The sequence below is a fragment of the Pagrus major genome, chromosome 11 (genome assembly GCF_040436345.1).
Source record: "Pagrus major chromosome 11, Pma_NU_1.0".
Taxonomy (NCBI): domain Eukaryota; kingdom Metazoa; phylum Chordata; class Actinopteri; order Spariformes; family Sparidae; genus Pagrus; species Pagrus major.
The window spans coordinates 10,363,818-10,387,932 of NC_133225.1; the positions used below are offsets into that span (position 1 = coordinate 10,363,818).

Genomic DNA, 24,115 nt, shown 5'->3' on the forward strand with positions numbered 1-24,115 from the left:
AAATTAACCCTTAATAAAATATTACAAAGTTATTTTACATTCACATCGATCAGATTTGTTCCCCTCTGCCACAGCGGGCACATTTTTACTGTCCGTTTTATTGCTGTCTGGCTTTGTTTACTCCTCCTAATTAATATGGATGTCGGTGACTCTTGGCAGTGAATCATATTAATTTGTAACTGAGATGTAAACGCATCATTAGTGCACAGTGTAGGTGGCTGTGTGCTGCAGGGTGTTGGGTCAGGAGGGTAAAAGCAGGATTAAGTGGGTGAAGTGAAACTGAAGCTATGATCATAAGTGAACACATGAATCACACATACTGACCACTGACCAGATAAAACAGAAAGAAGGAGGGAAACAAAAGCAGACAGAGACAACAGCCTGATGAGGCATCATTTGCGATGTAAAGAGAGATCACTGGGATTTGCGTCACCAGATGGGTTTCTAAGTCTCTGGTTTGGACGGGAACAGGCTGTTCAGATTTGATGTCTGCCAGGTGTGTGTTCCTCTTCTCGTGTGTGTGAGCCTTGAGATGGGAAACTGATGGTAGATGACACTCGCCCTTTGATTCGAAGGACAGAAACTGATCCTGATGGACTGTGACGGACACAGCCAGGGACAGGTTGGACACACGTCACACAGACACACACACACACACACACACACACACACAGGAGATATTTGCCTTTAATGTGGTCAAAAAAGGACAGAGGAGGAAGTCTAAGAGGAGCTTCCCCTCCAATCCTGCAGGGGTCAGTGTTGTACCAGAGGGTAGATCGGAGGAGCACGTAATCCTGTTGCTTCTTTGCCCACCAGTGCACTCACCGCTCAGGTCACTTCACTACAAGCCTCTGCTTCACATTGCAGACTACTGCAGTTCAAAGAGACACTATCCTTTTCTCCTTCCTCTTCCTCTCCTCCCTTCAGAGGCAGGAGGTGACGTGAGCAGGGGACAGAGTCATAAGTAGACTGCAGCAGACGGCCCTCCAGCCTCAGCCACACCAAGGCCCATGGCTGAGTTCAAGCAGGGCGGCCTGGTGAAGGGGCACGAGGCCTGGCATGAGTCAGAGGGAGTGAGTGGCGTCCTGTTACTGGAGCTGTCTGTCACGAGCGAGACGGCACAGTGATCCGCTCAGGGCGTGTACAGTTCGTTTGACCTTTGTGTCTGCTGTTTTATCACACAGATACTGTAATACTAACACACATAGTTCTCTGTCTCAAGCTCAGTCTGCACTCATGGACTATAAAAAAAACATCCCTCAGGCCGGGCTGTTTTTAACTCATGTAAGAGGCTAATTTATTTTGTGTTGTGCAACACTATCTTGTTTTTTGAGCAGTGGTGGCGATAAAGAACATAGGAGAAAGATGTTTGAGGTGATACGTGTGTGAGGGTTTTTTGAGGGTTTGTGAAGGGGCAGAACTTGGGGGCTGCCATTATGTGAGCACATTGTCTCCACTAAAGTGCACAGAAGCAGGGTGGAGTGGAATAATACGCTCTGATGATGCTGCAGATTCAAAAGCCATCAAAACCGCAGCAGAACCAACCCTACGCATCAAAAATGAAGACCGGTTCAGGTCCAAAGCTCCTGTGATGGCTGTGCAGCTACTGTTAGCAGCAGTTAGCAGTTACTCTGGTGACATGCTGCCCCCTATTTGTTTTGAGTATGAATTTGACATGTGGGCAATTCTTACATATAGCACAGATGTAAGGTTTCAAGAGATCACACATTGGTTGGTTGATTGGTCCCTCACGCGATTTGTTGACTATAACAAAAGTATCCTTTAAGTTATGTTCATGTAATGTTGCACTTGAGTTAATTTAACGTTCACTATAGCCTGCATTTGACCAATTTCACATCAGTAACACTGAGGCGTATAGGCATTATACACACCCACACACAAACACGCCATCCAGTACAGAGGATGTGAGGGTGACTGATCGTACTCTCGGTTCAATTACATTAGAATGATGGAGTTGGTTATGTGGTGAAAAAAGAGCCTCAGACTTATAGCCTGAGAGTTAGTGGAGCAAGATGGGTGAAGAGTTACGACCGCACTGAGCCACGGGGGCGCGAGCGGGAAAGAGGAGTTATAGCTACACGTGGAAGAAGATAAAAGGGACGGAGCTCAGCCTGCATCCAAAATGTTCTGCTGGGATGAAAAACTTCAACCTGTCATTATTTAGTCTGGGGATGTCTCCGAAGGGAAACTAAAAGATATGAAGAAATGGGTGTGAAGCAAAGGTGAGTGACACCGCTGATGGCAGGGGTGGCCCTCCCTCCCCTCAGGTCGGGGATCAGATTGGCTGTCTGGAAGTTGACAGCTGACACTGCACACACCCTTATTAAAAAGTAAGGATGTTTCACTGCTGGCACACACACACACACACACACACACACACACACTACACTTGCACACACTCCCACCAGCACACTGTCACAAAGGCAGGGAACATCCATGCAGACACGTATGACACATATGTCCTGCACATACATGACTGCACGACACGAGACCTATAAACATATCATGTATCCATGACACACACAAATGTATAAACTCACACACACACACATACGCGCACATGGGTGCACACACGCGCCTGTGGAAGCTGACACCGTTTGGAGCAGTCAGGGAGGAAAGTTACATTAATGATTCTGATGGCCGGGCTTTACCGAGGCGGTTATCTGCGAACACGATCCAGCAGGGCCATTTAGACAGCGAGCCCATGACAGAGGGAGCAGACAGGCCGACAGAGAGCGACACTGATCGAATAGGCTCATTTTCCTCCAGGCTGCTCTCGGTGGAGCTTTCCCTCGATAATGATACATCAGACTGAAGGTAGACATCCACGTCTGACCCCAACAGCTCTGAAATGAAAAGCTGAGAAAAGGCCTGTCATTTCTGAACAATTAAAACACGTCATCAATGTGCTCTGTCCATTGATTTAGCTGTCAAGATGACTCAGTTGTCACAAACATCTCAGGATGGCTGTTGCTCCGTCCTCCTGCTCAGTTCAGACAGAAATATCTCAACATCTATTGCATGAGTTGCCATGAAATTTGGTTCAGACCTTCACATCTGAGCTGAGGATGATTCTACTGACTTTGGTGATCCACTAACTCTTCCTCTATTTATCTTTCTGGCATTTTTTTGTTTCCCAACTCGTCAAATACTGACGCACTGGGATGGCAGCTGACCCGTCCCAACATCCCAATGCATCAGTATGTTGGGAATGAGACTCAAAAATCTACTTTTCTTACAAATTGGACCTTTAAAAGTATAGTTTCACATTTCAGAAAGCAGGTTTATTCACATTCTCGCCAACATTTTGTTGACAAAGATTGATACCATTCTTACGTATCAATCTTCTCATCTAACGCTCTGCAAGAAAGCCAAGAAACGTGTTTCCCAGTATGTGAAACTATTCCTTTAAATCCCAATTTCAATACATCTGGGAAAACAGAAAATTAAAACGGTTCTCCGGCTGTACAGAGACAGAAAGATGAATGACCTCTGTGTGACCCTTTCAGAAAATGGGCTCGAAATGCATCTAAATTGCAAACAAAACCTGTAGCTGGAGATAAAATGATCCGTAGCTACACTCATTAAATTATTAAATGACTTTAATTACACCAAATCATTCTTGTGAGCTGATTTATTCACATTTGTCAGACTTAAACGAACATAATGGAATGGCAACTAACGCACCAATCATACGTCTTTCATTTCATTCAACCCTTTTCTTCAACATCTACCTTTTGTTCCTCACAAAGACACAACAGCCAGAAAGCACCCAGCCAGCATCCTGTCAGCCTCCTCCAGCAGTCAGACAAAAACACTGAGGCACATGAATGTGGACATCTGAACGTGTCACTCCGCTTCCTTCCCAAATTAAAAAATTATTTGAGTCTGCCAAAAAATTAATAAGTGAGTACACACTGACCCACACACACACATACTCACACACAGGATCCAATTTGAATGCATTATAACGTCAACAAGCCGCTGGGGTGGGCAGAATGAGGAGAAATTAGCCACTGGACCACATGAGATAAGGCCTGTTAAATCTGTGCATGGCTAAGAGGCTGCTGCTTTCAGGCAACATTATGATTGACTTGTTTTTTATACACACACACACACACACACACACACACAAAGAGAGAGAGAGAGAGAGAGAGAGAGAGAGAGAGAGAGAGAGAGAGATAACCTCCTCTTATTTCTTTGAGTTCCTCTGGCCGGACTGGCTGTGATGATCTGGACTTTTCTCAAGAGGGTAACACCTTGTGACGTCACCACTACTAATCACATCATCACATCATTGCCAACACACACACACACACTACTTGTGTGTGTGGAGAGCTGCAGTGCGCGCGGATGGAGAGAGAGAGAGAGAGAGAGAGAGAGAGAGGGAGGGAGAGCGGAGAGCCTCGGTGCAGCGCAGCCACAGTCACACTGAGCCGAGTGGAGAGGACGCACTTTCCATCGCGCTCCTGAGAAAACCAGACTTGTCTGCTGGACACTGGTGCACCACACACCCACCCACACACACAAACACACACACATACACACACTCAAGACAAACACAGTCAAGGACACGTGTGAGCCGGGTGAGAAGATTTCGGGGGAAAAGATTGAGGAATTTTTGCGCACGTCATGGCATTTGTTTGGAAAGTAAATGAAAAATGCGCTCTGCTGGCGACAACTCACTCCCAAAGATGAGTCACCGAGGGGGTGATCGACAACATCCAGTGGCTCTGTGGTCTTCTCAGGCGGGACAAAGTCCGGTAAGCTGCACGATTCTCACCCACGGAGCGATAAGCGTCTCTCGGTCACCTTCTGAAACCATGTCTTGTGGCGACGTGCGTGGCGCGCCAGAGTGCGTGTGAGTGACTGACCGATAGTCTTTCTGAGAGAGAAAGAGAGAGGCTGGATATAAACAGCAGCCAGGCTTTCAGGCAGCGACAGCCAGACACTCCGTGCAGCCATCTCGCCTCTCTCACAGCTCCTCAGACCCATGCAGGATGCCCGGAGAGCGCCGGGGAGTCCTGGTCCAGCTCAGCCCGAGTTCATGACGCTCTGGGCGGCCTCGTCATGCGTCTCTTGCCCGAGCCCAGCGCCCAGTCCCTTCGGCTCCTCTTCCTCTTTATCTTCGTGATGGGGGTGACCCCTTCCCCGGCTCTCACAGCCGGCTGCCCAGACAGATGCGTGTGCGACGACCAGCTGGTGGTCCAGTGCGCCGGGCAGGACCTCACCTTGTTCCCCAATGACCTGCCCCTGGCCACCCGGCAGCTCATCATCTCCAACAACCGCATCGGGGACCTCCCGGCGCTGCAGCTCAACTACCTGTCCGATCTGGTCTATCTGGACTGCAGCAACAACTCTCTGACCGAGATCTCCGAGTCCACCTTCGGGAATTTGCGTAAACTCGCCTACCTGGACTTGTCGTTCAACACCCTGCTGCAGATCGAGGACCGGACTTTCGGGCCCCTGGCGTCTCTGGTGATGCTCCGACTGACGGATAACCCGAGTCTGGGGGAGATCCACCCGGACGCCTTCTCGGAGAACATGGCCCTGCAGGTGCTGGATGTGAGCCGGAACAACCTGACGGCCCTGAACATCAGCAGCCTGATCGCCCTGCCCGCTCTGCGGTCTCTGGGGCTCAGCGGGAACCCCTGGAGCTGCGACTGTGACACGGAGGACCTCTGCCTCTGGGTGCAGATAGAGGGCTTCAAGTTCCAAGGTGAGGATGGATGGAGTTGTATTTTTTACACACATTTAGATTGATCTAAACTGTCAAAAATGACCATGAATAACTTATTCTGGCAGCTCACAATGATCATCTTAAAGGATCTCATCCTGCAGCCTCCTGCTCAGATGGAGGCAGTCAGACCTCTTGCAGGTGGTCTCTTGTTTGTTTGGCTCTTGGATCCTCTTGCTGGCCACTATTTCTGGCAAGTAAACAAACGAAAAACCATAAGCCAAAGACGCTCCAAGGGCTTATCATCTGTTATTGTCACATCAGCTCATTTGGATAATTTGATTGCGGGCGCTCGGTCAATTTAGTCCCTGATGGTGAGCGACTTATTGCTCTATTCTTCTCCCTTTATTTTGTGGAAATTTACACACACACACACACACACACACACACACACACACACACACACACACACACACTTCAGCGTGCACTCCCATAGATGCACACACACAGACACACACACAGACACACTCCAGAGCTAATGGTTTGACCTCAGAGTCAGAGCAATCCTCTCTGCAACACAATCCCCTCAAACCGCCCTTCACGTCTCAATAATGTCTCAGGTTTACTCCAACAAATCAGGAGATTTGTAAGAAAAGCTGCAGCCGCCTTTAGCTGTCCGCTCAGAGAGACCCCGAGAAATCACCAACATTGGCCCCTGGTGACCTTCCCAGTGAGGGCGAGGCTCAGATGGTGGTCTCAGTGTTAATTGAGCTTAGCTGTAAGCAGGTGAACCTGGTTAGGCCTGGTAACAATGCGGCCTCGCCTCATAATAGCTGTCAGTGTGCGTCCCATTGATCCCGCTGCATTGTCTCTGTGGCTCCTGAAGGCAGAGATAATGATGAGAGGATGATTGTGTCCTTTTGTACCTGCACGCACACACACACGCACACAGCTTGCACCTGTGTGTGCTGGCGCTCCCACCGTCGTATGCTTTGGCCCTTCAGTCCAGATGGTTAATGATGGTGCTCGAAAAAGCTGGACTCCTATGCTCCCATTAAGGCCTGCGTGTACGTGTGTGGTGAGTGTGTGTGCGTGTGTGTGTGTGCGAGTGACTCACCCCACTTAAGTGTGTGAGTCAGTGTGTGATCTGGAGGTTATGGGAGACCCTAAGGCCACCGTCTGTGGGAAACAGGAATGAGATTAAGGGACAAGGAGCTTGAGAGGAAGGCCACTTGAAGACAGCAGCTCCCCAGAGTTGTTATCCACAGACTGAAGTACACTTCAAAACACACACACGCACACACACACACACACACACACACACACACACACACACACACACACACACATTTTTGGGCCCGGTCCGTGCAAAAACACATTTCTGCAAAAAAAAAATCAGAACAAACACTCTGAGAGAAGGGCTTTTGAGTCGAAAGTGACACAACACAACACACCCACAGCCGGGCTTGTCGTGTTTCAACATACACACACACACACACACACACACACACACACACACACACACACACACACACACACACACACTTGTCCTGCCTCAAATCACAACTAATAACCATGAAATTAAACACATTACACTCCTCTTTAAAAAGTTATAAATGTGACCAAACTGCTGAACAACACACATAAACACACACTCTGACTCCCAGACTGATGCATCTTGTGCTGATACGGCACCCGTAAACAACCACAGTTACCAGTTTAACAGAGCGAATGGGGTCAAGTGAGCATTTGTGTGTGTGAGAGCCTGTAGGGTGTGTGTGTGTGTGTGTGCTGCTCATGAATGCCCTCTGATGTGACTGCAGGGCTGTGAGTCTAATGTACAGAGATTCCAGCTGTCGCGACCTCTCAGCGTGAGCACGAATCAGGTGCACACGAGTCGAGTGTGTGCCTCTGAGACCTCGATGTTGTCTACTGTGTCGATTATTGGTAGAGAAACCTTGTGTTTGTGCCTGATTGTTACTTTCTGTCTCAGTCTTCAAGTTCTTTTGCTTGCGCTTGCTCGTGTTTAGGGGAGTCACGCAGTCTGTCTCCGTGTCACTGAGAAAGGTTGACGTGACTCCGACAGCCACCAAAGTCAGAGCGAGGCTTCAGAAAGCTGGAAAGGTTGGCAAGTGCATTTAAGTCGTGCCTGTTCATGAGAAATAAAGACAACAAGAGGGGAGAGAGCGAGACAGGGAAGACAAAAGGGTCGACATGTTTATTTAGCAATTGCAAGAAAGAAAGAGAGAGAAGGTATTCTGAATGATACTCAGTTGGTTGTGTTTGAGTCGGTGTGTTTCCTGGACTGGCTCTGCTGTGTGCAACATCCCCTGACGCACAGGAGAATAACAAAGGGATGTAAAGACTTATTCTAGTTAGACAACTGATGTTACCAAGGAACTTTAAAAGATCAGTAATGACTCTCATTGTATAACAGAGCCGTGAAAAGAGACAGATGATTAATGGAAAGAGAAATAAATCAATATTACCTTAACTTAAAATGAACTATGATTGATATTTTTTCACCTGACTCTGAATTCTGCAGCTCCCCTCAGTCCAAAACTTTGCCGTTTTTTCACTCTCACCGCTCTCATAATGTTGTTTTTAACCGCAGCAGGCAGCTGTTTTCAGCAAACAAGCTCTAAAAACACACAACCTGCTCGGCACTCAACAGCAGACCGACATAATTAGACACTAGCTGGCGACCAAAGTGGTGAAAAAATGCAACGGCTGGAGAGCTCGATTTTTCCCTCAGACGTTTGTAGAGACCAAAATCTATGCTATACATCAGTATCAACGATTAATATCAACTTTCTGAGGCCATAATTTGTCAAACGTGAAAATTTAGCCTGTTGTCAGTCCTGCGTCAGGTGAGGGGAAAGTTATTACAGCTAAATTTCTTATTACCGAGCTTTTATTTATGTTGAAACTCCCCATATGTTTCAAAGAAACAGTGCACACTACACTTTACCGGCAGTGGAAAGGTGATTATAGGTTAATTAAGGTGACAGTTAAAACACGAGACCACACAGCTTGGTATTACCTGTTAACAGCCTGTTTCAACGATGCAATAAAGTGCAACTGCTAAATACTCATTAACGGCCAACGTATTAGCTTAATTCTCAAGTAAAACCTATTCAATCTGCATTTATTTTACTCTGTAACAAGTACTTTGCCATAATTCCCTGCAATTCTTCTACTACAACTGTCATCATGTTGATTTCACTGACTTTAGTTTTGTTATTTCTCAGCAGTTTCTTCATATTACTACATAAAGTAAAAGGTTACCAAAGTTTTTTTTAACTCATCTCCTTCTTGAGTGCCTCAGACTTAACTTAACATAACTTAACTAAGGTAATAGTCCAAGCTAATGCGCGAATAATAACCCTGCCGTTTAAACAAAAAGGACTTGTGATTCATATAATGACTGCAAATAAAGTCAGATCATATGACTTGTATGTCTTTTAACAGCTTTTGTAAACTCCCTCCAAACAGTGTATACGTGAGGCTCCACTGGTGGCCAATGGCTGCACAGCCTCAACCAGTCATGCGGAGACTTGCACAACTCTTCTCGAGGCTCCACAGATGAAGATAATTTATATTTAATGAAAGGTAACTTCATATAATACAGCCTTTTTTTGTAAATTATGAGCATGAGAAGGTTTGGAAGCATTAGACTGATGACAACTGCTTCTCTGTCGAAAATGTGCCCTATCTGTTTTTCCTAGCAGGCGTGGTGGTAAGAATTTGGCGAACCGTAAGTGCAACGGCCAAAACTGATCATTTGGGGACCAAACATGTGATTAACACCTGATGATTAGTCAGCTATCGGCTTTTTCCTGAAACTATCATATCAGCCTTTAAAAGTCTGCTATCGGCCAACCTCAGCTGTGTTCTGATCGCCGTAAATATTTGTAAATATTTCCATGATCTTTCTGTTTTGTCTTCTCATGTGTCTTTGAACAGTCACTTTTGGCATCCAGCCCTCTATGACCTTGGCTTGTTTATTGCTGTGATGTTAATTTGATGTTAAAGTCCCTTCCCATGAGGTTCTTACCTCTTTCGCGTACCCAACATCTGTCCTATGTGACTCTGACTTTCCCGTCATGAACCTCTAAATGTTCTTCATCATCAATTCTAAACCCACCTTTCCTCTCTTGTCATAATGGAATTTCAGCTTGTTGAACGACCTGCTGTACTCACCGTAGGTCGCTTTTGACAAGTGCCTCGGCCGAATACACGCAGCGTACTGTAAGTGGCTTGTCCTGGGCTGGCAGAGTTGGTGGTGTTATGGCTCCAGTGTTTGGGAACGTAATTCTGGCTGCTCGTCGGTGCCCTGGACAGCTCACAGACCCGAGGCAAAGAGCCAAGGCTGAGGGCCACGCGAGGGGCAAGATTTAAATATTCATAATAAGAGATAGAGAAACAGAGCTCGGTGGGGTCAGAGAGAGGAAGAATGAAAGAAAGAAAGAAGTCAGGTTTTTTTGCACCAATCGAATTTAGATTTATCTTTAATGAAAGTGAATCTTAGATTACTCGAGAGATGAGATGAGAGGAGACCCCGAGTGAAATAGCGTGACCGTGGAGTCGAGGACAAAAAAGATGAGATAAGACGGGAGAGGGCTGGAAAAAAAATGGGCAAACAGATTAAGATGGACCTTGCAACGGAGAGATTGAGAGAAAAGGGAAAAAAAAAACAAGCAGACGGTGAAGTAGTTACCAATCGTCTGTGGCCCAGATCTGTCACTCAAATCCATTAAAACATTCATTATGACAAGGAGGCATCGATTCAATTTAATACAGGTAGACTCTAAATTATTTATCAGCTGGAACGATTCCTCAGACCCATCTGGTGCGGAGAAGCATATCGAATTCAACTGGCCTACTTGTGTAGTGTAGCCTGTATGTATTTTTATGTCTGTGTATTTGGCGGTGTGAGCTTGAAAACCAAGATTGATGTGATGCTTGTGTGGGTGTGTTTCTGATGCCATCACCTGAGGCACAGAGGGGAGGTGTAGCTCAGGTGTGTGCGAGCGCGTGCGTGTCCGAAACCAATATAATCGAGCCAAGAGAATAAAATTGGAAAGGAGAGAGAGGGGAGAGTGCGAAGATGACAGAGCAGAACGGAGAGAAGTGGAAGGACGTGGAAGAAGGAAATGGAGTGATAAAGGCTGAAGGGGAGACACGGAGGGAGAATAAACGCTAACGTGCCAGAGTGGGAATGAAAAGTGGGAGGTGGAAAAGGCTGATAAGAAGAGCGATAGAGGGAGGAGGAGGAGAGAGAGAGCTGTTGCTATCTGACCTTCACTCTCTCTGCCAGAGGAAGAAGGGATCATATGAAGAAATGATGGAAAAGAGGATGGTGGTAATCTGACTAATGCCGCTTTTGAGAGGAGAGGAGTGAGAAGGCGTGTGTTATTCAGCCATAGTGGATGTGATGGAGGAAAGGTCAGCTATTCTTAGTCGTAGCCAACCCCGGTATGATGCATTAAGTTGGCTAAACGGTGAAATACTTGAGCTTCACGTTGAGAGGAAGGGCCCAAAAAGTCTTACTTCTTACGCCACGGGCTTCTAGTGAGAGGTTGTCTTTGACATTTTTGGTTGAAAAGTACAAATTTGAGAATTACTGTACAGCCATTGTTTGAAACATTTCAGTTTGATATCTATATTTTTGTAGACAAAGACACTTTTCAGACACAGCTGTAACAGCTGATCAGAAGGGGAGCCAAAGCTTAAACACCTGAGGCTATGATCGCATCAATAATTAACAAAGGTATTCCTAAGACGAGTCAAACAACATGTCAAAATCCACAAAATACAAATGAAAACAGAAATAAAAGATGCGCAGACTGTGTCTTACAAAAGATTAGATCGATGTTGCACAATAAGTGTCTTTTGATCATCAAGAGAAGCTCAAATAAGATCAATTCAGTGTCAGAGAAATTTGAAATAACTTCTGTCCCCGAAGAAAATTCCTTTGATTGAAATCCTTTTCAATCAAACTTTAAAGCTCTGCATCAGAACAACACAAGGTGCTGTTATAATACTGAGAGACCGGAGTTTACAATTCTGGAAAGGTATCAGTAACAGCAGAAGTAACAAAGTAATCCATCGACAATGTGAAGACCACCGCTGGCCTTAAAGGATAAGTTCACCCAAAAAATGAAAATTGATGTCATTATCTGCTAGCCCTCATATTGATGGAAAGCTGGGTCGAGTTTCGTTGTCCACAAAAAATTTCTGGAGCTTCAGAGCAAAACAGCGTTGCAGCATTCTCCTAAACAACTGAAGTAGATGGAGACTTACTTAAAAATGTAAAACAAACGACAACAAAAAAAAGTCTCCAAAAGTCTCCAAAATCCCAGAGAGCTCAAATTGATTTGATAAAGATGTTATTTACACCTTTTTAAAGCTGAAATCTTCACAGTAGCTGCAAAAGCTAATAGTGCTAGCACTTCTGTAGTGGGTACACAAGCTCGACCGCACGCCCAGGGTGTAAATTATGTCTTCTCAAGTCCATTGGGGATCTCAGAGACTAGGTTTTTTTATATTTTGCTGTGAAGCTCTAGAAATGTTTTTCTGGACTATGAAATCACATAGTGAGTAGATAGCGACTGAATTTTCATTTTTTCTGTGAATTTATCCTTTAAGGTGAGCGAGACTTGCATTTTATGTTTTCTACAGAGAATCATGTTACACCCTCGCAATGAGCCCACAAGAGTTCACAAGACGGAATAATCCACCAAGTATATTTTCTTGGCCTACACAGTACCTTTGTGCGATATGTTGTGTCGAAACAGTCCAGACAACAATGCGTTGTTTTGGTGGAGGTGTCTGTGTTGGTACCCCTGCTGCATCAGTACACTGGCACCATTCAAATAAATGAGAGCACTGTGTTTTTTCCTGCAGGGCTTAAGATGGTCTTAACACTTGAAACCTCGACTTTCCAGGCATCTTCTGACCTGTAAAACACCAAACCTGTGCTCACCAGTGCTTTAGGACACAATTGCTGGTCAGAGGTCAGAGGTCAAGGTCAGCTACAGAGTTCCTGCACTGGAGCTGGCAGCGATAAAGATGTCTGATCTCCTCATATGCCTGTATTTGTAACAGCAATATGTAAACATGCTGTAACAGTAGGCTTTGGTTAATTCCCTGTGCGTGAGGAGATGAGGGCATGCTTGCGTTTCACCTCCCCCTCTATATGAGACCACAACCATACTGATTACCATATGCATTGGCATAATTAATCTTCTTATAAATAGCTCTGTTCCGAGTTCACAGGACAGGCTCTGTGCCTCGCAGGTTAATACCCAGCAGCTCTGATCATCAGGACGTGTGTGATGTGAGCACAGCATCATTTAACTTTTTTTTACAACAGTGTTTTGCATTCACAGTGGCGTCCGAGAAGCCTGAAAAGATGATTATTATTCCGCTGCTCATTGCTCTTTTATGTGTTGAGCGGCAGAGAGAGAGAGAGGAGGCAAGGAGTCGCAGGAAAACAGAGCGAAGTTCATGAAAGAGTCAGCCGTGTTTTTTAGCCGCGTCTCGTCCCGACACTAGCCCCTCCTCCGGGGAGGTGATAAGCCCTGCTCTCTGTCAGTGTGTCAGTGCCGAGCTTGGAAAGCATCCAGCTGATGATTTGACATGGAGACTGTATCGCACCGCTGCGGTGGCAACTCACACAGACACACACACACTTGTGCTCACTTATGCATTCTCTTTTAAATAAAATAGAAAAACATTAAGGTCCACGGGCACATTTCCTGGAAAGCTCTGCTTGTGTTTGATATGAGCGTGCTTATATCTTTATATTCCCCTGTAACAAAGTAATCTGTGTATGTTGTGATTACTGCTGTTTATTTCCTTCAGTACTATTTTTGTCCTTATAACCTCCGGCCTGTGGTGTGTCACAGAGCTGCAGGGCTTTGCATCCGGTCAGAAGCATGCTCCACGACACGGCCCGCGCATAGTGTCACACTGATACCACCGACCACAACCCTGCTTATATTACCATAACACAGTGACATCATGCCATGCATGCACAGCAGAAACACGATGGGTCTTAGCACGGTGAGGACAGGCAGGTGACCGCCGGCCTCTGCTTCCTGTCCTGCTGCTGTAGGACAAAGCAGGGACCAAACAACACTGACATCTTGTCAAGCCACAGAATGAAAGTAAGCGCAGGCCAAGAGAATGAATTTGTTGCCAAAGATTAATGTTCAGATCAGACTGCCTCATCATAAGAGGGCAGAGTGGAGGGCCACGCTGCATCCATCTTATGCTGCAGGAGGAATATGCAGTAGAAACTGCAGTGCAGCATGCATGCAACAAAGTGTGAACACTGCGAGGCTGCAGCCACTGTAGCGAAACTGCTGCTGAATTAGAGTGCACATTCAAGCTACACCGCAGGAGCAAAGAGGACGTCTCAACCTATCTGTCTGTCTTACTCAAATACATTCACACACACACTCTAACCTGAAATGTCCTGCGGTTTTAGTTCCTGAGATGCCCGACCTTCTCTTAAGTGCTATCTCAAGAATGAAATTATGAGGGATGCACTTGAAGGCAGTTTTAGGAGTGTTTTAATTCTCTGTGGGTATAATGAAAAAGGATGAGTGCCAAGGCAAGTTGGCATAAAGGTCAATTTAAGCTCAAGTTGGCAGGTGCGGGCCAAGACTCTGTCCAAATTCTCGATTAAAAAGTTTTTTAAAAACATTTATAAAGATAGATTTTCAAAATTGCCGGCTTTTAAATCAGAAAGCATCTTTGAATAAGTGACTCACGAGCAGCCGCACATAAAACTGGACCCGGTCAGTTACACAAGTTCTTCTAAAGGTCCAGTATGTAAGATTTAGAGAGAATACTTGAACATGTTTTTATTGGTGTATAAACACATGAAACTAAGAATTGTGCTTTAGTGACCTTAGAATGAGCCTTTCATACCTACAGAGGGAGCGTGTCCTCTTCCACGGCGTCCATCATAATACAGTGCATGCCCATGTTTCTACGGTAGCCCAGAACGGACAAACCAACACCGACTCTAGAGAGGGACAGTTTTTTCAGGTTTTAAGTAGAGAAGCACTACTAAAATAATAAAACACAGACTGTTAAATAGCTAATAAAAATTAAGCCCTGTTCAGACCAAACACGAGACGAGTTGAAACTTGCAACTACTTGCGACGTGCCGGTCTGCAACGTTCTGAAAACCAGCCAGTTAACACCAACTCGACAAGACGAGATGTATCATTTCAATTGCGAGGACTCTCCCGTTTTAACCTCCGGCTTTTTCAGGCTCTCTTTTTATAGCTGGGTATAATTTGTAGCGCCTTAAAATATGAATGAGCACAATGATAGCGAGTTACTTGCTACAGCTGCAGGTGTAGTAGAGATGAAATGGCGAGAAAAAAGGCATGTGCGTTTCAAAATGAAAGTGTTGGAGGGAAAGGCTGGTGGAGAAAGGTGTGGTTGAGTGAGAGAGAGAGAGCGATGCCGAGTGGCTGTAAGTGCGAACGGAGCAGAGAAAAAGCCTGGAGGGCGCTGATTGGGCTCGCAACACCACCAGCTGACCTGAGTCGAGCTGCGACTGGCCGGTTCACACTGCGACACTCTAAAACAAAATCTTCGGTCTGAGCTGGGCTTCATAAGCAGAGTATACTGGTATATCTGGGACTCTTATTGTGAAAGGTAAAAATGGAAGGAATCTGTATTTGAATAAAAAGTTTGCTGCTCTGGTTCAAATCAGATCCTGAACCCCATAAAAGAAAATGCACAATTCATAATCCTCAGCTACAATGTTTTACTTTTCAAAAAGAAAACCAGTGCAACAGATCACGACACATCCTGTCACCGTCTCGTCAACTGGACTAACGTTCGCTCCGTGTCTGTCTGGAAACAAAGAGGCAGCGGAGAGGAGAAAAGTAAATAACTTTAACTCCCGATTCCGGTCCCTGGCTGATTGATCGGTGCATATTTGATTGAAATCTGCAACCTCTCCGCTGGATGCCACTAAATCCTACGCACTGGACCTTTATTTCACACCGGGTTATGAACTGCAGATGGTTTTTATTCCTTAAATATCAGACCTTAAATATCACACCTTGAACATCACAATGCAGGGGTATTATCATCCTTCAATAAAAGTGCAAAGGCATACATTATTAAACCCGGGACAAAAAATGTCAAGGGCATTCTGCCAGAGTGATGTCTGAGTGGTCTCCTCGCCTAAGTGATGGGATGAGGTGGAAAACAGTGAGTGACGAAGAAACAGACGGTGAAGTGAGACTGAACAGAGAGTGAATCATCCCGACTGCCACCTTCTTCTGTGTGCTTCAGTAACACTCAAATTTTTTTATTCTTATCTCTGATTATAGAAGGCCGTCACGAATCGTCTCGAAAGTGCAGCCACAAATGTTCGGTGGTTGAGGAAAAATATATTTGCAGTTTGAAATTCAGAGGACTTTTTTTCTTCCCTGGGGCGAAGAAACCTTTAAGTGCTCCTCATGTATTATCTGCCAATACTTAGTTTGGATCTGACATACAGGTCACACTTCACCTAAACCTGGCCCTAAGCCTAAATCAGTCCAGTTACAGTCTGTATGTTTGACGGCTATGTAGTCGCATTAAAGAGAGAGTACATAGGAAGTAAAACAGACCTTTACTCAATTCAAACCACTCAGCGGTTCAACTGCTGCAGACTTTCTTGGTCTGGTACGACCAGACGCATATATTACCTGGGCTTTAATAACTTTCAGGACTTCTTCCACACCTGCCAAATCCTGGTTGAGTGTTGTTTCAGAGAGCTGTCCTGGCTTTCACCCCACATTTTTCTTTGAGAGGAGACCAGAGAAGTCTGAATTGTTGCCAGTCGAAGGGAAAGAGTGACAGAGGTAGGACAGATGAGACCCAAATATCCTGAGGGGACCTGTGAGCTGCTGTGTTTGTACAGTCACTGATTGTACCACACTGTTCCAGCATCCAGCTATGAACGTTATACTGTCGGAGGTAATAGACAGCAGCATCAATGCTCTCACACACACACATACATACACGAGAAAAAATCCTCACACCTGGCTTGAGGCAAGCTTGGCAAAGTAATGAGACTGAGCAGATCAGCTAGCCAGCCCACAGATGGTGACAGAGTGACGGCCATGTGAACTGATGGGCCTCACAGACAAGGGAATAAAATGATGAAAATAAATATATATATAGCGAGTGAGAGGCATAAGGAGGTTCATTGCTGTTCATTTTCCAACATAAATAAAGCAATACAAGATAACCACATACAGTAATTAATTGAAGAACAGATATCAGGGCAATACATGAATAAAAGAAGCTGATAGTCTCACAGAAAGTCTCCAGGTTATTGAAAGAGGACCCAAATGCAGAACGCCGAGGCAGGCAGGTTGAAAAATGTGAGCTTTAATGACAGCTGATGTCCAAAATACAATTCTCAGAGTAGTCAAGAAACTAAGTAGGTTACAAACCAGTAGGTAAAACAGACAGGACTGGGGAACAAACTAATCATGTGTTCAAATGGTGTTGGAATAATCAGTAAAAATGTATTTCCAACAGGGATGATAAACGTGAACTGGGGAAGAGAGATTGACTGAGGAGCACATGAAATGCAGCGTAACCTCACCCTGAGGCCTAAAATACACAGGAATGATTCAGTAATGGGACACAGGTGAGCAGGAAAAGGTGTGGGAGAGCAGACAAAGACAGGAAGGGGAAAGTAAAACATGCCATATGAGGATATATTCTACAAAATAAAACAGGAAACATTTAAACTGAAAACCAAAACCACAACAAAAAAGTCTGATTAAAAACGAAAGGAGGAATATTTACTTCCTGGAACATTTCCTTCCTTTTGAAGTTTGACCACATGTCCCTTGTTAGATCCAAAACAGGGCCATATCATATCTTATTTTTAACCACTCAGCAAAACAAGTCTCTGTCTTAATCTCCCAGTGGTGGAGAACAATCCTTTCAGCGCCAGTAAAGCCAGCTAATGCAAGTCCAAACTCTCACTTGTGATACAGAGAGACCTGCGTGCTAATAAACACAGCTGGAGAGTGATTCATGCAGCCGCTCTCCGACACTTTTGAATACCGAAACAGAGGAATAAAAGAGCATTTTCCACATTAAATGGAGGAAAAGTAGCAGCTTCAATTTTACTATCATCCCTGAGCTCCATATTTGCAGCTTTACTGCTGTAAAACAGCACCTGTGTAGAATATGTGCTCTCCTGTGCACAATCCAGCCTCGGATAGAGTCATATTTTATTCCACTTTTGTGCTGAAAGGCAGAAAGAGAAAGTGAGTGGAGACGAGGAGAGGGAGGATGTAAAATGACAGTTTGGGGAAGCCTTCCTCCGGCTGAGGGACAGTTAAAACTAGGGTAAGTTAGTGTGTCTGCTGCGTGTGTTACATGCATCTCCTGGTTCATCCTCGGGTTACTGAATAACTGAAGGGTAATCTAAGCTCATCGCTAATCACCATAATGACTTGCATAATGTCCCCTGCTGATTCAATAACCTCTTACCTCACCTGTTATTTCTGCCTGATGAACAGATGCTTATACAAATGGCCCTCTGATCCACTCAGTGTGCACAATAACCCTGACCTGTTGTAACTTCTCAGGACATTCGTATGCACACCAACAGCCTCGACCCATTACTTGGACAGGCTCAGCAGACATGACAACAGCATCAGCATGGCGTCTCTCCTCAAGCCTGAGACAAAGCCCCCCGGTGAGGCGATCGTTAGGTATTGATCGAGAAGCTTATCAAACCCCTGCAGATATTTCTTCCTGCGCAGGCTTGTAAAAACCCTTTCAAAGCACCAGGTTTGGTTGAATAAGTCTTTTTTTTTTTTTTACTTAGAAGACTGACTTAGAGTACAGTCAGGGTAATCTAATCACCAGACTAATCTTTCCTCGGGGTCAGCGCGGGGTTACATCTGATATAAGGAGAATAAAGCACTTAAGAATTATGAAGAGGGGTTTAAATGTTCTGTATACGACATTCACCGTGACTAGATGTCGCACTGGATCACTCGCATCTCAGAGGTCGTCAAATGGGCGTATCAGCCACACCTCTCCAGTAACCTGAAACAGCCATTGTACTGTTTTCCACTTTACATTAATAACATATTCACCTCTGTGAGCTGTATCTTCAATCTGCTGTGTGACCTAAATCCATGTAAAGTTATTATTATCATTAGCTTGCTAGTCATCTTGCAAAGAACAGAGAAGCTCAGTTTACAACACACAGAGTGACTGTGACTTCATCTTCTGCTCAGGATACCATTAAACTATGGTAGTTTTACATATAGTACATACTTGCTCGCTGCTATATTATTCTTCAAAATCTCATATAGTGAAATTTCAAGGAAGACAATGCATTTTCGCCAACAGAAGCTCCTCTCTCCCACAGAAAACACAGCTCCTGAAACGCCTCGTCTGTAGTCCCGCCTTTGTTCTGTGAATTTGTGACATCACATTACGTCACCATGTCACACACTTGCACAATTAATGTCTAGAGGCTAGTTTGGAGATAAAACTGAGTCCTTGGTTTCATAAGACATCATTTCCCTACTTCTTGCTCCAGCTTTTACCCTCAAACTGTGAAGCCCTGGCGAGCAGTCGAAGAAGAAATATAGATCATATCCGACTATTCTCGCCATCCTTCCCCCATCGCTCATCTCCATGTTCAGACCTTTGGCTTTATTGGTCGATGAGTACAGTTTAATTAACATTGTTAACAGCAATAATCCATCAACGGGCAGGACTGCAGCCAGATACAGTTCACTCTCCTTCCCCTCATCTCCTCAGGTCAGACTCACTGCATCTGTCACTTCCTTTGAGTGCATGTGGATGCAGATATTTCCAAATTGTTCCTCCTGTTGTTTGCCTTTCTTCCTGTCTTTTCTCTCTTTTATGTACTATCCCGTTTCTCTCTTTCTTATTCTTATTCCGATCTCGTTTCATCTCATTGTTCCCAGCTTGAAAAAAAAACTTCTCTTCGTCTTTTTTGGGGGTTCAATTAAGCATGCAGGGAGGGGTGAGAGCGAAGGAGCATGGGAATTAGCGGCGCTTGTAACGAGAGATGAAGCGATAGGAAGCAGCGCAGGCTGTATCCTGCTCCCCTCTTACAGATCACATCATTAGATACAGAGCAAGCCTCTCTTCTTCTTCTGCATTCACACTAATTAATATACGTAGAGGTACTGTATATGCTAATGCTGCAAAGTCACTGTAGCGGAAGGAAAACACGCAGCATGGCATGAAAAGCACTGCTGAAGACGCTGAATCCCGACCAGCTCCTGTAGCTTCCCCTGACCTCTGACCTCTATGTGGCGGAGCATCAAATGCCATAAATAAACATTTTACAGTACTCAAAATGCGCTGCTTGTGCCAGCGTTTCTGCCTCTCTGTGTGGTCTGAAGTCACCCCAGCTGATTATCATATTCCTCATTATGAGCGGCAGATGTTTTGTCAGGGAAAACACTCATCTCCTTATCTCTGCGCGGCTGCAGAGCGATTTGTTAGTGTATAATGATGTGTGCGCGAGAGGGTGGACGGGTGGATGTGTCAGAGGCTTGCAGTCACCTCTCTGTGCATGTGTGCGAGCATGTGTGTGAGCACGTGTGTGTGTGTGTAGCATCATAATGTTGCCATGTCCTAGACACCGAAGACCTACATTACTCAGAGGAGGAGTGTTGAGTGCTTTAGTGTCTCTCGGGATCATTTATCACAAAGGTTATCACTGCATTGTTAGTGGCTGTTTGTGTGTGTGTGTGTGTGTGTGTGTGTGTCCTGGCTTTTGTTGTACACCTTCACTCTGGAGTAATTAAGTTTTCCCCCCTTTTCTCTCTCCTGGTACCCTTCATCTTTCACCATATACACTGACTATTCTCTCTTCTTTCCTTCCACCAGACGAGGGCCAGACAGTTTGCCACAGTCCCCCAGAGCTGGCGGGCCAGCGGTTGGCGGAGGTCGGCATGCAGCTGCGGGCAGACTGCCACCAAGGCCTGGGCTACTGGGACTACCTCTTCTTCATCGCCATCGGCTTCGTCATCTTCTCGGCCGGCACGGTGTCGGCCTGGGTGATGGGCGTGCTCATGGTGCTGTACGAGCGCTACAGCAAAAGGAAGAGCGAGGAGCTGGACAGCGACGACGAGGACGATAGGGGAGGGATGGGCGGAGGAGGTGGAGGAGGAGGAGGAGGAGGAGGGGGAGGAGGAGGGAACCAGGGGAACGGGGATCTGAGCAAGCCCGGCATGCAGGTGTGACAGACTGGGATGAAATGAGAGCAGGAGGAACCAGGAGTGATGAGAGGACTCTGAGACCAAAGGCTCTGCAACGAACCAAGATCTGACTGTCTCTCTTTGTTACAGATTTAGATATCGCTCTTGCTCTTCACCATATTGGACAGAAAGTGTGTGTGTGCGTGTGTGTGTGTGTGTGTGAGAGAGAGAGAGAGAGAGAGAGAAAGAGAGACAGACAGACAGAGACAGCAATAAGGATGACTATGCCTTCACTTCAGGAGTACAGAATGACCTCTGAGATTATTGAGAGCAATAACCCCCATACACACAACTACACACGCGCACATACACACACACACACACACACACATAACAATACACACAGCTCATCTCAGCGCAGATACTCTACGGAGCTGCTGGTTTCTCTGAGTGGGCGGATGCACCTGCATACTACGTGAAGCGCTCTCGAGTATTCTGCAAATGATGATTTTAACAAGATGTGTTATGTGAGCAACACACACACGCACACACACACTACATTAATACACATAAGAAGGTAACAGGGGTCACAAAGAGAGTGATGCCTTATCTCTGCTACAATAAAAAGGGAAAACTAGTACATTTCAGTATTAAGATGTGATTTTCCTGAATGCCTTAAGGCAACTCACTTGAAATAGTGAACAGTCACTGTTGTCTCCTATAGACAGAATCTGTCCAGAAACAGTTTGGGATACAATCAAATCATTTGAATGTAAAAACTGAGAATGAACTACATCTACAACTCACAAAGATACAGACTGGAGACTTGGTTCTGCTGACGGTGAGCTGCTGGTGAGTTTTGAAGTTTAAAGGTTCCCTGTGGAGTTTTCAACCACTAGAGGCACTGTGGAGCAATGTTTTGATAAGCGGGTGGCCATTTTTGTTTTTGTCTTGCCCTTCATCTGCACGCATGAGCACACTGGTGACATGATCCATATTCCCGGTGATGGTTACATGCTATTGTTTGGAGATGGAGGTAACTTAGCAGGAAACATAGTTAGCGAACATGGACGTAACAAGCAAGCAAATGCATTAATGCAATAAATTCTGAATGTAAACATGATGGTCTTTGTTGACAAGAAAACTAGACAGGGTACCTTTAAAGAGCAACTTAACACCTTGCTGAAAATGTAGTTTTGGCTGATATCCAGTGTTTTTTTACCAGTGTACTCTCATGTGTGTTAGTACATCATGACATCACTGTTTTGTGCTGTCTGACCACGCCCATCAGTAGTTCAAGTAGCCCTGCCCACTTTATCCAATCAGGACAGAGAACTCCATAAAGAGGCGGTCCTGTCCTCTCCACGTTCATCTGGTGATGCAGAGTGGAGGGAGTGGATTGCTAAGGTGGCTAAAACGATGCTTACAGCAGCTTCGATGCACATTTCCATCCACTACTGTTATACGAATATTAGGAATTGAGCGCATTAAGATAAACCGCTGGTGGCCCTTATTTAAGTCAGTGGTTATTAAACCACTGCAGAAATGAAGAGGGTGACTAATTAAAAGAGAGCCATACAGCAGTGAAAAACAGTGTTGAAAACGTGACAGAGATATGACATTTGTGTTAGTTTTGTGAATTAATATGAGGAAGGTTACAGTTTTCTCATCGCTCCACACAGATCTGATGTTTTTCATCTCCCACAAGTTTTCGTCTCTCCAGTGCAACAGAAGCTCCAGTGGATATTTAAGTCAAATGCTTCATGTACTTTATGATTTATTCGCTAAGTTTTCATTGCGCTCTGTTGCATTTTGTTTTCATCAATACAGCAACTTTTCCGCCTTAGGCAAGAGGAAAAAAATTTCAATATTTTTCAACCAGATTTTCTTTTGTGCAAATTAGAAAATGCACTTTAAAACAGGTCAAACACAAACTGACGTGGTCAGAGGTGAAACGCTGCTTTTCAGCCTGGTGTTAACTCACTTTTTGAGCAGTACAGCAGAAGACGTCTACCTGTAGCGACACTATGTGACTGTATCATATCTTGTGTGTACTGTACGTGTGTTTATCTTCATGTTTCTGTGTGTATATGCTTTCCTGTGCAGTCTCCAAATCCTCCGTGGGTGTAGAAGTGGGGCAGGTTCATTGTGGCTGCACATGAAGACAGCAGTCAGTCGTATAGCTAACGATGACTCTACACTTTGTGACTGGAAGCCTCGCTTGGTTGCCCTCGTGTTGCAGTCTATAGATCAGCTGTGCGTGTGCGTGTGTGGAAGTGTGCCTCTGGAGTAGTAGTAGTGGTAGTAGTAGTGTGCGTGGTCATGTATGCGTGACTGTGTTTGTGTGTGAAAGTGGGGCAGAGCGATCACAGAGCATCTCTATGAGCAGCCAGGACGAGTGATTCATGAGCCCAGACTGATCCAGACCCTTCTTCCTCCATCCTGCTCCGCCTCCACCCTGTCCGTCACTGTTAGAGATGATAAACGACAAGCTGCGGATAGAGGTGGGGTGGAGAAAGAGCGGGGTCACCATCAGAAGCGGGAATTCATCCTGATTGATGCACTAAGCAGCTGTATTGAAAGACTGATTGATAGTCGGGCTTTTATTCATTTTCTGAGCCGAGTGGCTCCAAATGCCCCGGATGAATGGGCATGGTTAAATGATCACTCTCCAGAGGGCTTGGCTGGAGTGTGTGTGAGTCAGTGTGCGTGTGTTTGTGCTTATATGCGTGCATGTTTATGGCTACTTCCAGCTTGGTTTATGATGGTGACAGTATATCTTTATGCGGATGCAGAAGAGAGTTTTGTTTTTACTATAGGAGGGTAATTTGTAATCAAAATCTGTCACACCAAAAAACGGATGAAGCACATCTTTACAGACACACACTTCCTCCCTCACACACACACACACAGACACACACACATGCACAGTAAATCTCAAGGGCACAGCTAAAGTCAAAGCCGCAGGCCCGAGAACATTAACACTCCCGTTTTGGTCTCTCTTACCATGCATCGCTACATCCTCTTATCCTCCCCTCCATCCTCAATCTGACACTGTCATCAGCTTTCACACGACGCAGGCACACAAACACACACACACACACCTGGACCTATAATTTATCTGTTAAATCTTTGGGCTGTCATTGTCAGATCATTCATTTCAAGGGGAAGC

At 45.3% G+C, this 24,115-nt stretch overlaps 1 protein-coding gene across 1 annotated transcript; it reads left to right on the plus strand.

Annotated features, from left to right (window-relative positions):
• Nucleotides 1-5,091: 5,091 nt before the first annotated feature.
• Nucleotides 5,092-20,988, plus strand: lrrc52 (leucine rich repeat containing 52). Its single transcript, XM_073475965.1, has 2 exons — nt 5,092-5,740; nt 20,633-20,988. The coding sequence occupies exons 1-2, from the start codon at nt 5,092-5,094 to the stop codon at nt 20,986-20,988; spliced, it is 1,005 nt and encodes a 334-aa protein (XP_073332066.1).
• Nucleotides 20,989-24,115: the final 3,127 nt, after the last annotated feature.